The sequence below is a fragment of the Mustela putorius genome, unplaced genomic scaffold, assembly GCF_011764305.1.
Source record: "Mustela putorius furo isolate JIRA1106 unplaced genomic scaffold, ASM1176430v1.1 tig00000827_pilon_pilon_pilon, whole genome shotgun sequence".
In the NCBI taxonomy this organism is placed as follows: domain Eukaryota; kingdom Metazoa; phylum Chordata; class Mammalia; order Carnivora; family Mustelidae; genus Mustela; species Mustela putorius.
The window spans coordinates 2,680,442-2,703,432 of NW_025421489.1; the positions used below are offsets into that span (position 1 = coordinate 2,680,442).

The 22,991-nt window shown below is 44.7% G+C and overlaps 1 protein-coding gene across 1 annotated transcript in view; it reads right to left on the reverse strand.

Annotated features, from left to right (window-relative positions):
- KIAA1217 (KIAA1217 ortholog) overlaps nt 1-22,991 on the reverse strand; it is a 290,673-nt gene that overhangs the window by 71,931 nt on the left and 195,751 nt on the right. The window contains 2 exon segments of the mRNA XM_004757614.3: nt 18,037-18,130; nt 22,176-22,374. Coding sequence (XP_004757671.3) covers nt 18,037-18,130; nt 22,176-22,374 — 293 coding nt within the window.

The window sequence follows — 22,991 nt, forward strand, 5'->3', positions numbered from 1 at the left end:
AGGGAACGAGGATCTTTAAGACAGACTTCTTACCTTTAAAGAGCTTACATTCTAGTAGGGATAATGAGGCACGTACATGAATATTCAAAATCAGACAAAGCAGGAATAACTCTGGCAAGTGTTAAGGGAGTGCAATGCACAAACACTCTCAGAATCTGCTCCAGAGTGAGAGCCTTCCGGCTGGAGAGTGGAAGAACACTTTTCTGAAAAGGTGAGATTTAAAGGAATCCATAAATTATGAGCAGAATTTCAGGAGATAAGCAAGAAAAAGGTTGCTTTGCTAGATAGTCCGGGCAGGAAGGAAGGCACGATTGGAGACAAGAGTGGGAGATGCCAGGTGCTCTGGAGGAACAGGTAGGCCTCTGACCCAAACAGCAAAGGGTTCTCCAAGGTCAACATGCATTAGAATCCCCCCGAGTACTTGCTCAGACACGAATGAAGGGGCCCCACATACGGAGTGTCGGACGGAGCAGGTCTTCAAGAACCACTGCTCTAGGGAGCAGAGGGGTTTGGTTAAATCCTAATTCCGAAAGCTGACCTTGTTAAACTTTGGGTGGTGATGATAACTACCTAGAAACTCTCTGTAACTATTTTCATCTAAATCTGCCCGGAGAAGATGGAGAGTGAACAAGGAACTAGTATGTTCGGAGATTTCCTAGTTACTAAATGCGGTCTGACATCACCTCATTGAATTCCCGGCAGATTCCCATCGGATAAACATTATAATCCCCATTTTCCAGATGAGGAACTGGGGCCCAGTGAGGTCAAGGGTCCTGCCCGAAGGCAGATAACTGGGCCAGGATCTGTGAAGTGCCAGAAAAATCTTACGCTGTTGCGGTAAGAAATCAAGTGCGGAGGCTTATCTTTAAACGCTCTTCAAAGACAGGCAGTGGGTCAAGATCACAAAGATCAGTTCTTCCCGTCTCAAATCAGGCTCAGAAATACCGGAACGGAGTCATCTGTATTGAAGGTTACGGAGACACAAGAGAACAGTAACCTAGACCAGACCCTCCTAAGGTGATCTACCGAAGTGGGGAGACACCACCTTCCACGTGATGACTCCAGGACAGCCATGAGCCCCACTAGAGTGCTCCATTTCAAAGGAATACTTTTGTGTTTTCAGTTCAAATACCCAGTCAGCCAGCCAGCAAGCCAGTGGACATGGCTCGGAAATCTGAGATGGTCAGCAAAACCACCACTTCTCCTTATTTGGAGAAATGACAGCTTCCCAGACTAGCAGTTCGGGAGTCGTGCATACCCCGAGGCTGGGCTTGGCAGGCCTCTCCGCCCCCGCCCTGCCCGGCCTTGCCCTGCCTGACAGCTGGGGGAGGTTAGCCAGCCACTGCTTCCCCACTCGCTTCCAACACTGCCAGCAACCTGCTCCTCGGACATGAGAGCTGCTTCCCCCCCCCACCCCGTGTCCCCAGGACGGCGGGACTTGAAGCACTCCTCCCCTCGAGGACAGCCCTGCACTCCTGAATCTGGGTAGCTCCCAAGAAACAAACGTAGGGCTATCAGCTCGGTGACCCTGCATCCAAGAAATCACCGTCCAGGTGACCAAGTGCCCACCTCCGGCCAGGGGGCGGGCACAATCTAGGCGTCCCCCTGCCCAAAACACGGGAAGGAAAGAATCCTCTGTCGCGTAAGAAGTAAAGCTGGTGAAGATGTTCTGTCACCTGCGGAGCCTCTCAAAGCTCGTGACTCGGCAGCCAGAGCTTCCAACTCATGTCAAGGAGAAAGAAGCTCCAGGTGGACTCCAAAAGGGCCCATCGCCCCCCACGGGACAGGCCAGCTGCAGTCGTCGTCTTCTTGGTATTCCCTTTCTCTTACTTATCTTCCTTCTTTGAAAAGCGACACGGGGACCCAGTTTCTTCCAGAGAGGATGGGAAGACATGGGTCAATGAAGAGACAGAGGGAGTTTCTTACAACACGTGCCCGCACCCCGAGACGCTGGCTTCATTCTGATGACCTTCACCCTCAACTTCTGCACTTCATCCTCAACGGACTGCACTCGACAAACCGGCTGCCTCCTCCCAGAATTTGCTCTTCCATCAGCACTGCTCCCCACCATGGTGGCCAAGGAAGGCGGGGGGTTGTGGAGGGACGAGCGCTGGATGAAGAAAAGAAAAGAGGGTTTCTCCTCTGAGGAGTTCCTTGTCTGTGGTCTCGCTGCCGTGACCATGGCTCTCTCTGGACTTTTCTGAGCCTCTGGTTCTGCCGCTTTGTGGCTCCAGGAATACCTTCTGTGCCCACCCGCCCAGTTCTGTGAGCACCCAGTGAGCTGAATTACTCTTGCATGACTTCACATGCAGAGAATTGCGACCAGCATGGATTCTTAGGAAAATTGCCCATAAGCGTTCGTGGGCTCACTCAAATGAGAGCAAAATGAATAGAATGGATACTACTCACTTTAATATATTCATAGGAATGTGATGAGAATGACACCCTCTCCTTTTGAGATGCTAAGAGCTCACCGGAAGAAAGAGTGGATTCTGAAAGCAGGAAAGCCATGCTGTACTATATTCCAAAGACATATCCTTGAGAAAAAGGTTCAGATATAGGCTGGAGGCTCCCATGCAAGAAAGTGGTTTTCCTCATTCCCATTCCTGAATGAACTGGCGATTCTGAAGCCAGATCAGGCTAGATAAAAGATTTCCAGTCCCCTTTAAATGGATATGACAGGTATACTCAAATGTCAATTACTTCCAAAAATTATTGGATGGGCGATGACCCACATCTCTGCGTCAGGTCCTTCTTCCTTTCCCGTCTTAGCACCTGGGAGTGCCTCTCTCCGGGAATGAAACATGCTTAGCGCCCGAATAGAAGTTTGGGTTGGTGAGGGTAAGGCTGAACACAAGTTTCTGGATGCTCTTAGAATTCCAGTTACACTGTCCACTCTAGTCCTGCCCCACATTTATATTAAAAAGAGCAAAATCTGTGTGCTTTAGGATAGTTCCTTGATAGAAAACATCTACCTTGCCGTAATGCTTCAAAAAATTGTTTCTGGCTTTTCTTTCTCTCTCTCCCTCCTTTTTTTTTTTTTTTTTTTTTAAATATAGCAAAGTGTGGCGATTTATTTATGTATTTGCCTATTTATTTTTGCAAAGTATGATTTAATGTAAATGTAGAAATGTTGTTACTGAACTTTTATGTTGCGATGGCCTTACATATACGTTCACTGTATCTACATCTGCCTTCGGCTCAGGTCATGATCTCAGAGTCCTGGGATCGAGTCCCGCATCGGGCTCTCTGCTCAGCGGGGAGCCTGCTTCCCTCTCTCTCTCTCTCTGCCTGCCTCTCCATCTACTTGTGATTTCTCTCTGTCAAATAAATAAATAAAATCTTTAAAAAATAAAAAAATAAAAAAAAAATAATAAAATGCAAAAAAAAAGGTCTGGGTGGTTCTTCTATTATTACGATGCACTATCTATAGAAACACATTATCTCTGGATAAAAATTTTCCGTCAAAATTAAAAAATATCAGAATGCCACATTTGACTCATTCTCATGCTCTAGTCACAGAGCGATACTGAATAGAAACTTATTAGCATTTCACGAAATTTCTTCAGATCATTGTTACGAATAATAAAAATACAGAAACATTTTAAAACAACATATTTCAGCCTTAAAATGGTCAGATTAACATAATTATAGCCTTAGGTTGCCAGCAGTGGCGCATTTCTCATTTTCATGAGAACGCAGAGGTTCGCCCAGATCGCAAGCTAATAGGCTCCTTGGTCTAAATATATACAATAAAATCTAAAGGAAATTTCTGAAGCATTAAGATCAGAACCCTGGAGATATCTGGTAAGTAATTTGCGCTGCTGGAGCAGAGTTTTTTGTTTTGCCGTTACACAGCTGCTAGGAAATATATTTTTAGATTTGCTTTTAAAGGCGAGCAAAGATGGTATCCACTGTGTAGATATGTATCCAGAATGTTCCGTCAGTCCTTCCTGTGAGGAGTCCGCCACGGACGGAATGTTCTATCCGTCGCCTTCCTTCTTGGTAAGTCGGCGCGAGGAGCAGTCCTTGACGCTCTCCTCCTAGATGAAGTGATCAGACCTTGACCGTGACACCCATCGCTTCGGAGGCCTGTGCCTTATAAAAAAACATGCACCGAAGGTCAAGCAGGTCCCTGCTCATCCAGAATTATCTCATCACTGACATCATTATGACGTCTTATTGCTGTTTGGGTTTTTGTTTGGCAGCCCCTCCTGTGATATCAAGGGCAAGTGAAAACGTACGGGTTCACAGAGTTAAATCAGAACAAGGAAGGCCATGAACTTGGATTTCACAGGAAAAGAAAAAAAAATGTAAAGAAAGAAATCAGGTGCCCGTATCGATCAACCAACTGAGGGAAACGTATTTTCTGTATTTCAGCAATATGCAGGGAGTGCTGGCCCAACAAGAGAAAGCACCCTCCAGCTACAAACGCACGCTGGGTCCTCACACCTTTTGTGGAGACAGGCCTCAGATAAATAAATCTGCACAGAAATGTTTCAATGAACATTTTTTCTTTTGTGCCCAAAAAGAAAGTGCTGGAGTTCTTGAGAACCCTTAAACAAGCATTAGTTTTGATTGTGACATCATCATGGCTCATTTTTCTCAATGACACAATCGTTAGTGACATTTTGCTCAGTCTTCACAAGCCCCAGACCGGTCTTTTGTCTTAAAGCCTGGGTTTTTACACTTCACTCAATAACAAGATACTACGATCCCCCGCTTTGGCCATTTCCTCGCACTGCTATTACCCATTTAATGCTTTTCTTTATTTTTCCTTTACTTACTGTGATGAAGCAATAGTATTCATTAACTCACAAGTTCTTTGTGCCACTTACTTCTCCAATGTTCATGAAGACATTATATAATTAATTATTAAAATTTAAAAAACCTGTTTTTCTAGGTACCACCGAAAACCACAGGTCCCGAGTGAAAAAACCAGCGCTGGAAGTGGTCTGAGCAGTAAAACGTTAACATTTCAAACAGGGTCATGGCAGGAGCCATTTTCCTTAGCAAAGAGGCTGACTTTTAAAAATAATGCTATAATCCTACACAAGCCTTTTAAGCCAGTATGCATTGTTTTATTCAAAGCATCTCATAATTTGAAGCAGCTGCTGTTTTTCAGTTGACTTGATGGCTTAGTCTCCTTCAATAAAAATATTGGATCATCTAAATCTGGTTAGTTCAAAATCCATTTATTTTTGGTCCAGGCCCATGCATTTCTAATTAATGAGCTCTGCTCCCACTGTAGACACGCACCGCCGCGGAGACGAGGTGAGGCCAAGCTCTATGCATCTACAGTGGTGGCTGGCTATGGAGAAGTCGGACAGACACCGTTTTCTCAAATCAGTCAGGTGGGACACAGAGGGGCCAGAATGAAAGGCAGGGAAGCAATGGAGATGGACAGAGACCTGGCCTCAGGGACAGGTGGCTTGGGCTCCTGCCCTATCTTTGTCTCTCCCTTATTTTGTGACCTTGTCACCCCAAGTCATTCCAACCATGCTAGGCCTCCTGAGTCTCGCCTCACAGACAGGTGAAAGATGATAAAAGATGATGCATAAGGACTGTCTTTCCACCTCTGAAACCCCATGATGCTAAATAAGTCAGGCTTATTTCTTGAGGCTGCACCAGCTACCAGCTACTTCCTCTGTCGCAAATGTCCAGCAGCAGACAGAGTCTCGCTCCTGCCAATTATGCGCGAGCGAAGTAATCACTAACCTGAGGTGGAGAGAAGCAGGGCAAAATTGGTGGCATCTTGCCACCAATTGCTACGTACCTTAAAAACATTTGTCTTCCCTGTAAAAAATTAACGTGTGCTACCCCCTTCCCAGAATTTTAAATAAAGTAACAGATACTCACCTGAGAAATTTTAGAAAAAGTGTCAAGAGAAGAACTGTTGTCTGGAAGCCTCTCTAGGGCAAGATCGTGGGGGTGGGGGAGGCTGCATGGACAGCATCAGAGACAATTTCCTAGAGTTGGGGTTACCCCGATGGGGACCCACAGAGAAGAAAGAAAGGCAGAACCCCAGGAAAGAAACAGCTTGTAGGGGCAAGGGTTACAACCTGAAAATACCAGGACATGTGCTCCCAGTCAAAGGCAATTTCCACCAACATCTCTATTTACATGAGACTAGAGGAGGGATGTGGTTTGGATATCAGAGGGCGGGGAATGTGGGGGAAGCCTCTCCCATACTCTCAAGCACGGGCACAGAACTCTTTGGGAGTTCTGTGTAGAAGTGTGGGAAGTACCCCACTACCTGCTAAAGGACGGTCCTGTTCCAACGGACCTTCAGTTGAGTTAGCTGGTTCGCCAGCCCTGGATTTGGGGCAGACATGGGGCTGGATGCTAGCTATGTTGGTCCTCAAGCCCAAGTGCAGGGCTGCGATGAACCCTTACATCGCCTGTTGACATCCTTGGCAGTAATCACTTGGCATCACAAATCACCGGGTATTTCTGTGGCCCAGTGGATGCCTCCGTGTCCAGGAGGCAGGGGAGGAGAGCCCCAGTCCCTGGGGCTGCGGGAGCTCCGCTGGCTGTGCTCACTCCGGAACGCTCCACCTTCACCGTTATTCCCCGTTCCCCCCGTCCTCCCCCAACCGCTCTGCGGAGAGCCGCACAGACGGCAGCCTGACGTGCAGGCAGTTCTGCACTCAAACACGTTTTCTCACTTCCAGAGCAAGCTCACGAATACAGTCCCCACTCCCAGGGCCATGAAAACAGTTTTTAAGTGACACAGCACACGAAGCAAAGAAGGAAAAAGCAAGGAGGAAAGGGTAGTTTGCCCAAGTCCCACACTATCTACTGCTGACTGTTTTCATTTCACTGAGGAAATTGTCACCAAGTCTCGGAAAAGACAACCAGCCTGATACTAGTTTGGGATGCTACCCATCCCAACCTACCAACCAACCAACCACCACCACCACCAACAACAAAAAAACCCAAACAGAACAAAACAAAACAACATTCAAAGGTGTACAAAATAATTTCTCTTAGGTCAAGAAAGCATTGCTGATGTGTAATTCCTACTTTCAAACTAAGTCGTCTGTATCCGACTCCAGACTTGGAGCTCTTGGCTACTAGTAAGAGAGTCAGCCAGGGTTTGAACTCTGGCTTTGCTACCTGCTAGGATGTGGTCTTGTTATTTAATTTCTTGGCCTCAGTTTTCCAATCGAAAAATGGGTCTAACTGTACCTATGAAGTCGAATTATTCTGAGGACTACGTGAAATAATATATATTATTTTTTAAAAAGATTTTATTTATTTATTTGACAGAGAGAGATCATAAGCAGGCAGAGAGGCAGGCAGAGAGAGAGGAAGGGAAGCAGGCTCCCTGCTGAGCCGAGAGCCCTATTCGGGGCTCCATCCTAGGACCCTGGAATAATTGCCTGAGCTGAAGGCAGAGGCTTTAACCCACTGAGCCACCCAGGCGCCCTGAAATAATATTTATTATATAATATATAATTAAGTATTATATATTAATTATCTATTATATATTAAATATATAAATAATACATTATATATTAAATATATAAATAATATATATTATATATTATTGAGACCACATTAGGTAGCAACTTTTTCATGCACATAAACTCATCTTCAAATTGGGATAAAGATACCCACGGGGATATGGATAAGCAGATCCATGAACCTTTAAAGGGAAACACACTTGATTTAAGGGGACACTGCTCTCCTGAATTCCTTTTTAAAAAATGCAAAATTGTGACTTTACCAATGCAACAATAAGATAAAAGTCATCTCAAGTACATATAATTTCTGCCAAGCCTTTTTTCAAGCAGTCATTAAGCCTGACAAAATAGGATTATATCTGTTATGTAAAACTGTAGAAGTTTTAAATGGAACTCTTAAAGCTTACAAAGACCTTTTTTTAAAAAAAGTCAAAACTGAGACACAGAAGCTATTTGTAATTTAAAATCTGAAGTGTTTTTCACCAGGAAAAAAGCAACAAATAATTTTCCTTAAGAAAATAATTTTCCTTAAGATGTTGAAGGACACACACTCAGGTCCCCCTCCCAACTACATCTGTCTCAGAAACTAAATGCAAGTCAACATCTTCATGAAAACACTGAAAATGGTCACAAAACACATACATCCCTGAGATCTGTACTGGCAGAAAATGTGGACACCTTAAATCCTTTTCAAATTATAAGGTTACACAAACTAGATTGTAGGATTTACAGACGGAAGACAGCCGAACGTAATTTAAATGGTTTTTAAGGAACAGACTATCACCAATCACAAAGAAGTTTCCTCCTAAGCAGTGCATTATGAAGTGAAAATTAAAAACCTGGTATTTTAATTCCTCACTGGATTGAAACACAGAAGATCTGTCTCAGTTGAAAGCAAATGTCCCAAAGCATGACAAAAACAGTCTGAAAATTGTATTTTGTTATAAAGGTACAGTTCTTACCTTACATCTTCCGTGACCCTTTGTCTTCTAGAAGAAACTTTCTAGACTTGCAGAGATCTTCAAACTACCCATCTCTCGAAGATTTCCAGCTCTGCCTGTCTTTATGGTGACTAAATGCAAGGCTTGGATTTTTTTTTTTTTTAACAGAAGGAAGCTTTTAGTCAAAATATGTGGTTTAAAGGAGCAGTATCCACCCTTGTTAAAACCATTTCACGGACATTCAGAGGTTTTGTTTCTACTCTATGAAAGTTAAATCCGAGTAGGAAGGCATTTTTCCTGTCCCGGAAATCAGCATAACTAAAACCAATGCTGAGCTAACGAGAAATGTTTCTTCCATGTGTTCCGTCTGGCAGAAACTGCAAGCCATATCAAGGAAACACGTGATGTTTATAAATACAATATGGCTCATGTTGTCATAACCTCTCAATGACAAAAAAAAAAAAAAAAAAAAAAGAAAGAAAGAAAAGTGTAAGGAGAGGCAAGCGGCCACAAGGCAGGAAAGATGAGATTTGTATCACTTAGAAGCTGCCTATCATATGTGCATATATTACCCTTTTTTGCCTCTTGGAAAATAAAATAAAGTCTAACTGGAAGCAGCCAGGGAGGAAAAAAATATCTCCCGTGTTCTGGAGAGCCACTGTATTCCAATGCGTTTGCCTCGCTAATCATTTCAAGAACAGTAATTCCTTACCACTGGTAACGTAAACATCTTTTTGCCTGTCAGAGAAGCATGATATAAAGAGGGCATAATTAGATACATCACTCAAGTGAGTTCCATTGTTTTAACTCAAGCAAGTAATAGAACGGAGGCAAGGATTTCACAGAGCCTGAATCTGATGTGGAAACATCCAGACGTCTGTATCGCGAGGGATTTCATGTTTGGACTTGTGGATTACTGACTTCGGACCTTCTGCTGGACTTGAAGATTGGTGAGGGCAGTGACCACAACTCGCTCACCACTCTATCCCCAGAATCTTGCACAAGAGCCAGAATCAGAGGAGGGGAGGGGGCGTGATGGTTGGGTGAGTGAACCAGTGAACCCTGGAGCTAGGTTAACTGGTCTAGAATTCTCAGTCCTACTTTGTTGAATCTGGAGTACTTGGAGTATCCAACAGGAAACACTGACTAAACGCAACCTACAGGTTAAGATTTGTCCTACTGAGTTATACATACAGCAAAACAAGATCTGTCTTCTTTAAATTGGTATCCAGAATTAGCTTAAACTTTGTACCACACTTGAATTTAACTCCTGAGAAGAAAGTTTTAAAAAGCAGATAGGTGAGATTTCCTTTTCCTTTTTTTTTTTTTTTTTTGCAAAGATTTTATTTATTTATTTGACAGACAGAGATCACAAGCAGGCAGAGAGAGAGGGGGGAACAGGCTTCCTGCTTACCAGAGAGCCCGATGCGGGGCTCGATCCCAGGACCCTGAGATCATGACCTGAGCCAAAGGCAGAGGCTTAACCCATTGAGCCACCCAGGTGCCCCTATGTATGCTTTTCCGACAATCACTTGTTTCAACCTGACCCAACCGTCACTCTCATCTTAAACTTGAGGGTTACCAACTCTGTGAAATTATACTGATAGGAGGGGGATTTCTGGGGACAGACGGATATTCTTATTTCTTAGTTTGGTCAGGAAGTACCACTGAGATAAGCTCAGGAATGTGCTGCAGATTCCAAATATTCATATTAATATTTACAAATAATTGTACTGATCTCCCCAAAGAGGGGATCCACTGAAAGTCTGCGATAGGGGAAGTGCTCGAGTGGACCCCTTTTTCATCCTGACAATGAATGAGAACCTCCTCATTGTTGGAGGAAAACACAGGGAGCAGGAAGATGAACCGAATGGGAACTTCACCCTGCAGAAAGTAGGGATTTAAAAGGAACTGAAGGTGTGTCCATGGCAGGCAGGAAAAATGTCGGCAGGCCAAGGGAGGGAGGCAGACCGGTGAGGTCCTGGGGAGGTTCAGAGAAGCTTGGAAAAGCGAGGAGGTAGGGAAGTCTTGATGAAGCCTCTGAGTTAGGTCTTCGCACTTGGGTGGCACATGGACACCAATGATGAAGGCAGCAGAGTGGGGAAGGACAGTCGTGACCACCAGAGCCATCAAGAAGGCCAGTTCTTGGGGTTGGCCTGCCGAGCTCCCAATCCGGTTCTACCACAGAACAGCTATGTGGCTTCGAGCAAGCTCCCTAACCTCTCTGATCTTCAGCTTCCACATCTGAAACAGGGGGTAACAGGAATTCCCCTCACAGGCGGAATGAGAATGAATGGAAGCGCGGTGCTCCGCACAGGGCCTGGCCTGGGGTCGGTTATTATTTTGAATGTCAGTCAGTATCACGGTTGCTGGTGGTAGGTCATGGAGGAGAGCCCTGAATGACTGCAAGAGGATTCGTTAGGAGTATTTCTGGAAGCTTCCATTTCTACGGGATTCTCTTCCTTTCGTTTTTTATTTATTAGAGAGAGGGAGAGAGAGAGAGAGAGAGTACAAGCAGGCGGAGGGGCAAAGGAAGTGGAAGAAACACTGCTGAGCAGGGAGCCGTAAGTGGGACTCGATCCCCAGACCCTGGGATCATGACCTGAGCTGAAAACAGGTGCTTAACTGACTGGACCACCCAGGCGCCCCCCTCTTCTCTTCCATTTCTATAGGATTACTTCATCCCTCTCCAAATCCCAAACTCTTTCTCTCAACCAGAACGCTGACCCATGGAAAAAAGAGCTCTAAGGCATGCCCATTTCGGACATACATACTAAATGACATATTCGTGTACTTCTTTCATTTTGGGGGGGGATGGGGGTGAAGGGTATCTTTTTAGCCAGGTTGAAAAGAGAACAAAATGGAGCAAACATTAAAACATTAAAAAAAATGCCATAATACAGTCACCTAACAGGGTTAAGAAGTGAAAGAAATTTAAGAAAAGAAAGAAAAGAAAAAGGAAGGATATTTAATGGGTTCCGAAATCTCATCAGGAGCATCGTATCAAAACTTGAAAAGCCTTAACAGAAATGCCAAGAAGGGAGGCTACAGCTGAATACAGAGAGTCAGAGAGAACTAGGTTCAAATCCAGTGCCTGACATTTACCAGCTGGGTGGGCCTCGGAAAGACTCACGGGCCTCAGCCACGTCATCGATAAAAATGGAGTCAGTTACCTCCTTGGCAGAGTTATTGGCTAATCAGTATGTAAAGTAGTTAGCACATTGCCTGCTGTGAAGATACAAAAAGGCTGTTATCTTATATCCAAAAAAACAATGGTCTAGAATGAATACCACTTGCGCCCTGCCTGGTTCCACAGAGAAATGAACAGAATTCACGGAAATTATTACCATTTTGCCCCCCCCTCCCTCCCAAAAGTCACAGTGGAGCATCTGACAAGAAGTCGAAAGTGGGAAAATCGCAAAGGGAGGCCAGGAACGTGGCCAACACACAAAACACATGCGGTGAATGCCCGCGCGCTTGTTGTGGGCGGGCCACACATTTAATTCTAAGCTTTAGAGTAGCAACACAAAGAGGGAAAATGATCACTTTCAAGATTCAAAGTGTCCACATGACAAAAATAAACCAGGAGCAGCACAGCTCTCTGTGGTGATGAGAACAGAGGTATTTTTACAGCGGGCTCTCGTTAATGACAGAAAATGCGTTAATACAGGAATTGCGGCGCGACGGTGAGAGCGGTCCGTGCATGCTGGGTTTACGCTCACCGTGGGTGAGACATCGCGGCCGGCTTCTGGAGGGGTACAAACATGGACACAAGATGGTCTGCGCCTTTGGAGAATTTACAGTCTTGCGGACGAAATGCATAGGCATCTGAATGTTTTATGACACTAGGACAACGTGCCAAGTGCCCCTGGATGGAGAGGAAAAATGAATTCTGCCAAAGCCTTATGGGAATCTTCATCAAGTAGGTGGTCTTTTAGTTTTTATGTTTTAACATCTCAATTTTCAGCCATTTGGAAACAGGAGAGAAAGTGATCTGAGAACTCCCATCATCCGCCTGCATTTTTCAGCAGTTCACTGATTTTGTTTCACCTGTATCGGCTTTTTTGGTTTACTCTGCTGGGGTATTTTAAGCAAATCCCATTCATCATGCCATTTAGCCTGTAAATACTTGGCATGATTCATGTTACCAGACATAACCACCAAGCCATTACTATACCCAATGGAATGACCAGTTATCCCTTAACATCACCGTATCCCTTTTTTTTCTTTAAAGGTTTTATTTATGTACTTGAGAGAGAGAGAGAGAGAAAATGGGTGAAGAAGGGCAGAGAGAGAGGGAGAAAGAATCTGAAGCAGACGCCACACTGAGCACAGAGCCCAACACGGGGCTCGATCCCACGACCGCAAGGTCACAACCTGAGCTGAAACCAAGAGTCAGACGCTTAACTGACTGAGCCACCCAGGTGCCCCAACATCACCTGAATCCCAACACATGTTTAAATTTCCCATAGACTTTCACCGATGTCTTTGACAGCGGGTTGTTCCAGTCAGGATCCCAACATGGCGCCCACAAGGCATTTGGTGGTTATGGTATAGACGTGACCTGGGAAACATACAGGGTCCGCCCACCTTTTTTTTTTTTTTCCCCCCAGACCAGCGGTTTATTGAAGGAATCGGGCAATTGTCCTGTTGGATGTTAGATGGAAGTGATTTTGAAAGGCAGATCTGTGGGGAGGGAGAGGAATTTCAGACACCCGCAGTAAGAACTGTGAGGTAACTCTGCTTGGGTGTTGGTTTGTGGATGATACTGTCCATGAGTTGCTATTCTTTGTGTGGGGAGATGGTGGGCTTAGGGGGTTGGCTTGGGAAGCACCAGTTGGATTAGGGTATGCAGAGGTGGGAAACTGGATAAATGCTACTGCATGACTGATCACTAGTGATGCTAAGAGCCGGAGATCCAGAGCCTACCTGCCTGGGTTCAGATCTCAGCTTGGCCGCTCTCTAGCTGTGTGGTCTTGGGCAAATTTCTTAACATACCTAAGCAACTGTTTTCTGAGCTGTCAAGAGGATGGCATATACCAACCAATACTGCCTCAAAATGTTGTCTTGGGGGGTTAAATGAGATCACTCATAAGAGTGCTTAGTAAATGCTCAAAAGAGTTAGCTTTTGTGAGAAGAGCTATCACAGTGCAGGCCATGGCAGAAGGGGCATCTGTAAGAGGCCTTCCCGGATGGCCTGGATCAGCTTGGGTGGCTGGGGAAGTGTTGAGAAACAGGAGTTAGGCAATCAAACAATCACTGATAACTCAACTTTTTGAAATCTCTTCTTCCCAACTTGTTGAAATGCATACCCCACCCCCTCATCAACATCACTCTACCTTGCCTAAACAGAAAAAGCAAGAAGGAAAAGGACTTCGGAGGAAAAAAAAAAAAAAAAGATTACGATTTTTTTTTTTCTTCAATGGGATATGATGGAAACATTGGAAGAATACCCATGTGGAGATGGCCACTTGGAAGTTAAACACCGGGCTCTTGAAGTCTAGAGAGACGGCAGAGCTGGGGTTATAATTTTAAGGGTCATCCACATCGATGTAATGGTTAAGTCAGCAGGAAGATAAAAACCACAAGTGAAAGGATGCAGATTAAAAAAAAAAAAATCATATGCACACACACACACACTGGTGAAGTCCGCCTGAGCACACTGGAGACCACTGAGGGGCAGGAGGAAGAGGAGTTAATGAATGAAGCAGGCTGAGATGTGTTTGAGCGTAAGCAAGGGATTTAGAAATGGCGGCGTAAATAGAATCCCAAGGTTTCTAAGGAGACTGTTCCTGGGTGTCAGAGGCAGAGCTGAAATAAGAGAGGTCTGGGGGCAGCGACTGATCTTGGTATTAGGATGTATTTAAGATGGCTGGCCAGGTCTGGCGAGGCTGTTCTAAAGGCAAATCTGGGGGTGCCTGGGTAGCTCAGTGGGTTAAAACCTCTGCCTTTGGCTCAGGTCCTGGCATCGAGCCCCACATCAGGCTCTCTGCTCGGCAGGGAGCCTGCTTTGCCCCATCTCTCTGCCTGCCTCTCTGTCTGCTTGTGATCTCTGTCAAATAAATTTTAAAAATCTTAAAAAATAAATAAATAAAGGCAAATCTGGGAGCTGTCCCATGTAAGTAAAAACGAAAGACATACAAGAGGGAAAGAACTGAATGACAGGAGCAAAAATCGCAGAAGTCATCTCAACGTGCGTTGGAGGGTGGAAAAGCCCCGAAACTGCAAAAAAGCCACCAGGCTTGGTGAACCGGAAGTTCCTGGTGCCCTCTGAGAGTCCCCAGATGGAATGGCTCCTCTCTGAGTTGTGCATTTGTGAGTGACGAGGCCCTGTGAGCACATACATAATTTTGCAAGAAGGCCACTTCCATCTGGTGAGCTCAGTCCCTTGGGAACTAAATTTCAAAAACTACTATCTAATTTTGTCAGGAAACACTAGCCACGTGATTTAAATTGGATCGGGGTGATTTGCACTCATGTGCGAAAAATCAGGAGCCGGGTGTGCTCCGTTCCAGCAGAGAACCACAAGTCTCCGTGCACACACGAACCTCCCCAGTGCTCAGCCAGACGCTAAATGAGAAGCTAGACGCAGGCTCTCCCCACCAGGCCCGTATTCTGTCCATGCTCTGGGGCCCCCAAGCTCAAAGTCAGTACTTCAGTCTAGCAGGCTTCCTGGGGGACACCACCGCCGTTGTCATCGTCCTCATTAAACTGCTCTGGCGAACTGACCCGGGTAGATTTCGAGTCTCCCGCGGTCTTTGGTTTCACAGGCTAAGATCTTAAATGCACTGTTAAGGACGGTCTCGGAGGCCACCGCACTTCTGCGGTTGCGGTTTTTGCGCCTCTGCTCGATCCAACAACCAACGTCTTCCCTGCTCGGCGTGTTTGCGGGGAACGAGTGGGCCGTGGGGCGGGCTGTCCCAGGCGGCGTCTGGAAGCCGGCGGTGGAAGGCGAATGACATCAGGCGCGGGGCTGCGTCCCTGACTCATGCGAGCAGTTATCATCAAATTCCTTCACGGCCACGCGCACATTGCAACCATACGGAAGGAGTGAGTGCCCTAAACCCACCATGCGGCTTGGTTTAGTCTACAGCCATTGATCCTTGCTCTGTTCTCTCTCTGTTCTTCACCATAAGTGGGGGGGGGGTGCAGCTGGGCTCCAGGCCGGGCTCAGCCAAGCCTCCTTTCCTTTAATGGCAAAGCAGCTATACTCATGGTCAGAGAATTCCAACCTCCACAGCCAAAAGGTGAAGCGGAAGGAATTCCATGTCTGAAGCTTCTGGAATCTGTGACCAGGTGCCAAGTTACAAACGGCAGGCGTGATCACAACCTCGTTGATTTTTAAAACCAGGTTCTAGTTCTCGTGTCTAAGTAGTCTTGTTGGAAACCTACAAGCATGTCTGGGAGTTGGATGGTGAACATTTCTTGTCTTGTCATCTGGGGACAACAGTCGATTTCCTCACACGAAAAAATTCTGCCTGAAGTAGGCTGTGGGTAACACAGAATGATCACTAGGGTCTGGTCTAAAAGTAAAAGCAGAACAACTAGAAACCCACAGCACACATCCTGAATTCTAATAGGTTTTGCCCATATGGTTGATATTTGAGTCACTACGTGCTCACTGCGGGTCCTTATGTAGGTGCCACATCTGCTTGAGAGTTAAAACAGGTGTCCTCCCCAGCCCTAAACAAGATTTCCAGAGGCGATTCTGGGGCCCCCGTGTGGGCTCTACGTAGCAGAAACAGATCTCTGAGTGCCATGAAACTCCAGTTGGAAGGCTAGACATTTCAAAAAAATTAAAGATATCCAGGGGCAACAAAGACTCTTAAGAATGTCAATGAGAAGGAATAATGAAATAACACAAAGCAAGGGTCCTGTAACACTCAGTCCGTGTATCACGATCAGCATGACTCAGTCTTCACGTGGCGCTGGTTTACATTTAAAGTGTAACTAGCTAAAAATAAGCCTCAGAATCCTAGATTTTCTGAAGTAGCAACACAGACCTCACTTCAAATCGCACATCATTTCATACACACACACACACACGAATCAGCAGTTGAGGATATAAGGGGCCCTTTCTTTCCAAAATATGGGCTCCGATCCCACAATGTCATCACTCATGTTCCAGACCAGAATTCCCTAGAAATTCTTCCAGCACTTTCTATCGGACCTCCTGGCCTCTTGATCCTAAATTCACATACCATGTGGGGTACACGGAACAATGGTCCCCCAAAGATGTCTGCTTCCTAATCCGCAAAACCTCTGACTACACAAGAAAGGGGGGTTAAGGGTGCTAATCAGTTGACCTTAAGATAAAGAGATTATTCTGGGGCACAGGGTGGGCCCAGTGTAACCACAAATGTCCTTAAATGTGGAAGAGGGAAGGTCAGACATGTGGTGATGGAGGCTGGATCCGAGACATGCTATTTGGCTGAGTCTGAAGATGGAAAGAAGCGTCCACAAGCTGAGGAACATGCGTGATCTCCAGAACATTCTCTCTAGAGCTTCCAGAAAGGAAAGCGGATGTCCTGCCACTGACCCCTTGAGCAGACAGCCCATTGAGACCATGTGGGACTTCTGACCACCAGAACTGAACGATAGTAAATCTGTGCCATTTTAAGCCAGGAAACGTGTATTAACTTGTTACAGCAGCAATAACAAACTGATACATTCTATCCAGGATGCAGAGATGAGCCCACCTCGGGATTGCAACCACAATGCTAGGATAGGCAATGTCAGGGATTCTTTGGCAAGAAGACCTATTCATTTACTTTCTTCCTAGTTAAACTCCAGCACCCAGCGGGGTGCTAGTCCTCAGAAAGGATGGTATAAAATGGTGCAGCATATTCTAAATTTGTGTGTGTGGTGGGGAGGAGGTACAGCTGGAGGGGAACACAGCACTATTGTTAGAAACTCAGTCCCTTTTTTAGCGAACCTGCCTTAATATGATTTTTAAAATCTGTCTTTTCTGTTTCCCTGTTCTCTTCTCTTCAAAACACCCCTGGGTGCTTTCAATGTCTGGATATAATCTTCGGAGATCATCTATATCTAGAGAGTGTCAGCTCCCACATCATGCAGTTTTTTGGACTATGCCTTCGATGGGATTCAGAGAAGGTTTGATGATATTTAATACAATACAGCTGCAAACAGTCATGAATCAGAAGGTGAATAATTTAATTAGAATACTAGGGCTTGCTTGGAATAACTGATATAAGGCTATTAAGAGATTCTACATGGAACTGGACATGGGTTTGCTGGTGGTGTTGTTTATAAGTTAGTTTTAATTAGAGAAAAAAATAACAAGAGATCCTCTAAGCAAGTTAATGTGTACGGACCAAAGATGCTTTTAGGCAAAGACTTTTAGGATCCCCTTGGAGGGAGGACACAACTCAAGTCCATGCTCAGAGATAAATGAGGATGTGCCAGGCCCTATTTCAGTCCCCCTGCCCCAGATGTCCGCAAAATTGAATTCTTTACCAAGGCACAAATCATGAGTCATCAGACAAGATGAGAGTTGAGAAGCCTTGAAACCCGGTAGTGGGGTGTGGCTTCATCAGGAGACCATACCAGAGAAAGGGATGGCCTGACCTATCGAATAAAATTAAAACTAGAACGGGAACACTTACCCTCATGTCTCCATTCACAGTTTTCGGTATGTGGTTGAATGCATGTGCGGGGTCCTTGTTGTACACTTTGAGGAGCGATCTGTCCTGAATGTTCCTGGAATCAAAAACATCAATGACTACGGCAGATGAAAGGAGCCTCACTTTGGCCATTTCTTTTGCCTGCCCTGCAGAATCAGGCAGAAGACACGAACAGGCAATCCAAAGGCTGTCTACAGTCAACCGGACAAAAAGTTCCTTCACCATACAATAGGCAAAAATCAATAAGCAAAAGGAGAAAAGGGACTCCAGCTTCTCTTTCCCGTTTTTGTTCCCCAGGAAAGTATTCGTCTCTCCCTGCGGTTCTCCACCCACAAGTATCAGTTAGCGTGGACTTTCTTTCAAGATTGGAGCAAGGAAAGCTAACACTTTCAGGGACAATAAAGCTCCAATACTCACACTACGTTCAAAGAGATTTGGTTAATATTTAAATATTTAATCGTTTACTTTGCCCAAACGCCTGGTTTTCTGCTTATCTCGCGAACGCACACAAAGGAAAATGGTTTTTCCTTCAAACACTTTCCGCAAGGAACAGAAAATGTTATTTGCAGTCCAGGAAAAAAAAAAAAGTGCCACTAAGATCAAAACCAGTATCTTTACAATGCCTTTTTTTCCTTCCACAGTGGCTATTAAAAATAACTCGTCTACGTACAAGAGGACTGAGAGGACGGGCAGAGTCTTTGGAAGGAAGAGCAGCAGATCGAGTCTTCTGCTTGTCTCTTTCTCCTCCGGAGCCCAGCACTTAGAGCCCGGAAGTCAGTCACGCCGCAGCCAAGGACAGAAGTCCCACATCTTGCTCGAAGCCTACCTTAAAATTATTTAAGAGCATAGAAATGTCTACGAAGTCCTTCTCCCTCCACATTCAGCTTTCGCCAGCAGAAGGGCCACCCAAGGCACATTTAGCCCCGTCTACACTGCGTCCTCCTGAGCCCGGCGCGCTGAGCTCAGGAACGCGTGTGCAGAAAGATGCATTCCTTTCCTCCAGGTGCAGCAGCCGCACGTTCTGGGGGTTGATCGCAATCTCTGGGATCACTGGGTTATGTTTTGTTTTAAATGGAGTGGAAGATTCTTGGACTGGTCTTGCTTTCTTCCTTTAAATATCTGTCAGTAATTGCTTTGAAGCAATGACTAGCCCAAGCTTGCAGGGCTGTTCCAGACTTCAAGGAGCTCGTTACGAGGCGGCGTAAGGGGGAGCATGCAGAACCTTGTTATCTCAAAGGGGCGAGGTTATTATGAAGGCAAGAGCTCACAGAAGGTGAGGATGTGGGGGGGGGGTTCCTTCAGTGAATCCCCGCTATGGCTTTGGGGGTGGGGTGGGGAGTCACGAGTGACAATAGGAAGAAACTGAAAACCTTCCTTGAGCCATGAAAAAAACGTAGTGGGATTCTAAAGGTATTTAAAATACATGAGGTTGGTTTATGATTAATTTAGAAACATGCTCATCCGAGATGAACCAACAGTAAAGGCCCAGATTGCATTCACCATGGCAACATTTACAACACGGAATTTCAACCTGAACACTCCATAGCATTTCCCTAAGGAAAATATGAAGAACCCAACCCAATAACGAAATAGTTAAATGTTTAACCAATACACACTCATTTCAAAAACACTGGATATAAAAGGAAATTTGTCCTGGGCTCAGAAGATTAAAGCCATTGTCTTCAGTGACAGTCTACATGGTAGATTTTTAGAGGGGACAGAGAGAATCTATATAATGTTGTTGGTAGAATTTATTCTACCAATCAAAATACAATTGAGGCATTTTATGCAGAGAGAGAGAAGAATTCTTTGGAAAAAGACATACACAGGATCACCTAGCATGAACATTATATCCACGATCAAATAAAAACACCTTAACCACTTAAATATTTTTAGATCCATTTTTATCAGTAAATCAAAATACTGAAAAGGAAAATTACAGACAATCCTATAAATCAACGACTTTCCCACTAAACATTTTAAAATTACGTTTTAAAAAACGACTTTCACAAATGTTAACCTATTAACTGAAAACTATTATTGTTGAAAGAAAGGATCTTGTCTTCTCTCAAGCCCCATTTTCATCTGTTTTATCAACAGGCTTCGCATCACGGAGGATCATCTCGGTTTGAAAGTTGAGGGGGACCAAATTTTCCCCTTTGTCCTCCCTCCCAATTCTCTTTTCGTAACTTCCTTGAGACACTCCGGAAGAATGAATAAAGGTAGCCCTAGCAGTAATGCTTTGAGGTTTGGGAAAGGCTCTGGAAAATCATGACTTTTTGCAAATTTAAAAACGCTTGTGTGAAAAAAAAAAAAAATGCATGCATGGGCCGCAAGACAGTAGGATCTGATTGTTCCTAATCACCTCATCAGGCTTGAGCTCCAAAACCAAAAATGGCTCGATGTCGTTTCATACAGATTCATTATGACCATTTCTCTCCAGTCCTCTAACTACAAAACGTGGGAAGTCAAGAAAATAGCCGTAAAACAAGATGCCTGTGTGAAAACACTATCTGGGACTGTATAACCACAAATATACTCTTTAGATACAATGTGATGACTCTGTGTTTAAGTTTGTGCTCTGTAAATTCAACTTTTTTTTTAAGTGACAGGCTGATTAATAATTTATTTCAAAAAACAGACATGAATTTTCCGATCCCATGAATATTTAAACATGCCTTTTCAAGGTAGCAAGGTACTACAACAGATGTAGCCCCTATACCTTAGGGCCTATGCCAAAGCCCTAAATTACTCGTACACCTTGGCACACGCCAAAATGTCATTTGTGATCACTGTTAGGTATTTATCAATTCACATGTGTTATGCACTAGAGGCACACTGTTAAAAAGTGGTTACGGGGGTCACCTGGCTGGCTCAGTGGGTTAAGCTGCTGCCTTTGGCTCAGGTCATGATCTCAAGGTCCTGGGATAGAGCCCCGCATCGGGCTCTCTGCTCAGCAGGGAACCTGCTTCCTCCTCTATCTCTCTCTGCCTGCCTATCTGCCTACTTGTGATCTCTCTCTCTGCCAAATAAATAAATAAAATCTTAAAGAAAAAAAAGTGCTTTCTATTAATGCCATAATGAAGAAACAGGGCATCCTGCTCTCCCCATGGGGAAGGGACCCAAATCCAAGTCGTGGACTCGATCAGTTGGGCAGGGAACATTCTGAGGGAATTAAAAAAAAAAAAAAAACAAAAAACCTCTTCACCAAGGATGTAGACAGTCAGGTCTGGGGCTGCACCTGGAAATGAAGGGGCTGGCTGTGTGATCTTGAGTAAGTCCCTTAACTTTTATGCATCTGAGTTTCTGGTCCCATAAAATGAAAGGGCTCAATCAGTCACTCAGTAACTTTTTAAGTTCTAAAATGTCCAGGAGCTATACTAGGCGACTCCTTCTTGTTTGTGCTAATTCAAGTCTGGTGTGTCAGGCTGTTTGGCTGGGAGAGATCGGATGGGTCCCTTCTGCTCTAGGCACACCACCATCATGGTGAACCCAGATGCTTTTACTTCTGTGCCCTCTGCCGTAGCATGAGTCCTCTTAGCCTCATTTGAGGGTACATTCTCCTAGGGGACCCGGAGAAAGCCCACCCGGAAAGTGAGATTTTTTTGGTGAGGGCAGCTACTTAAGAAAACCATGGAGACGGAGAATGCTTCTCAGTCTCTTTCTTTATGGACAACAGCACAGGGTTCCCTGCTTCTACTCTAACCTGTTGGTGTAAATAATGGCCCAGTGGAATCACTACCCAACATGTTCACAGTCTCTGTGAGGGAAAAAGCACTTGAGAAGGAGCTGGGAAAGTTCCAGTCACAAGCATGTCCTAATGAGGTCGATCAAGTCTCCCCACTACCTTCTGGGCCTCAGCTCCCCCAGCTCTTAAACAGTGGATTGGTTACTTCTTATATTCTTCTCAGAGGTCATAGGCAAAGATCTATGTGGGAGAATCTGTCCTCATCTTTGTAAACCAAGTAAACTTTATAAATGGATTATAGAAAAACAGATGGTGAATTCATACCTGGGTGAGATAAGCCTACCCAATCAGGACCAGTATACACTGTAGCAATGCTAAATGGAGTATGGTGGGACCCACCCCCCCCTTACACACACAAAATGTAACTACCTACCTTACATCATTTAGTTCATAATAGACATTTCTGCTTTCATCTTTGATGTAAATGGCGACACTGGGCGATTCTAGCATTTTCATGGTGAGCTGCTGTGGAAAGGCACTTACGAAGAGAGCACGGATTGTGTCTGCGCTTGTGATTTCATTCGGCATCCTGAGCTGCTTGGTTTCATCTCCGTACTGGAGATAGAGAACCCCTGCATGCAAAATGAACACAGTTATCAGCCCCAGATCAAGACTCACGCTGTGCGCAGCAAAAGCTTACCCTTTTCTGTCTTACCCCAGGCACCAATGATCAGGACAGCTTGGAAAGCATGTAACAAGAGATGTTTGTTTGGAAGTCCCAAGGAACGCACTTCTGGTTATCACATGAACGCTCACTTTTATTCTCTGGAATCCAGGCTAATTTCCAACTATTTTAAAACCAAAAGGACAAGAAGCTAACCTCTGGTAGCCTAAAGCAAAAGACAATACTTTATTCCCTTGAAAGGTATATTTAAGAATTTGACCCCATCTGGCGATTTTGACTGGGTTTTTCATTAACTAACAACACAATCATTATAGCGATGGATAGGCTGTAATATAGCTTAAGTCTTTCTAGTCCATTCATTTGAAGCGGAAAAGCTACAATGTTTCTGTGACTCTAATACATGTTTATTGAATGTTTATACAAATTGCAGCTATCAAAGGAAAAGAATCTGGCATCCTAGTGTTTCAGAAAGAAAATGAACAAGTCAGTTACATAAAGAAAAACAGAAGCATAGGATCATAGAATCTTAGAGTTCCTGGGGGTATATGGCTTCCAATGAACCAC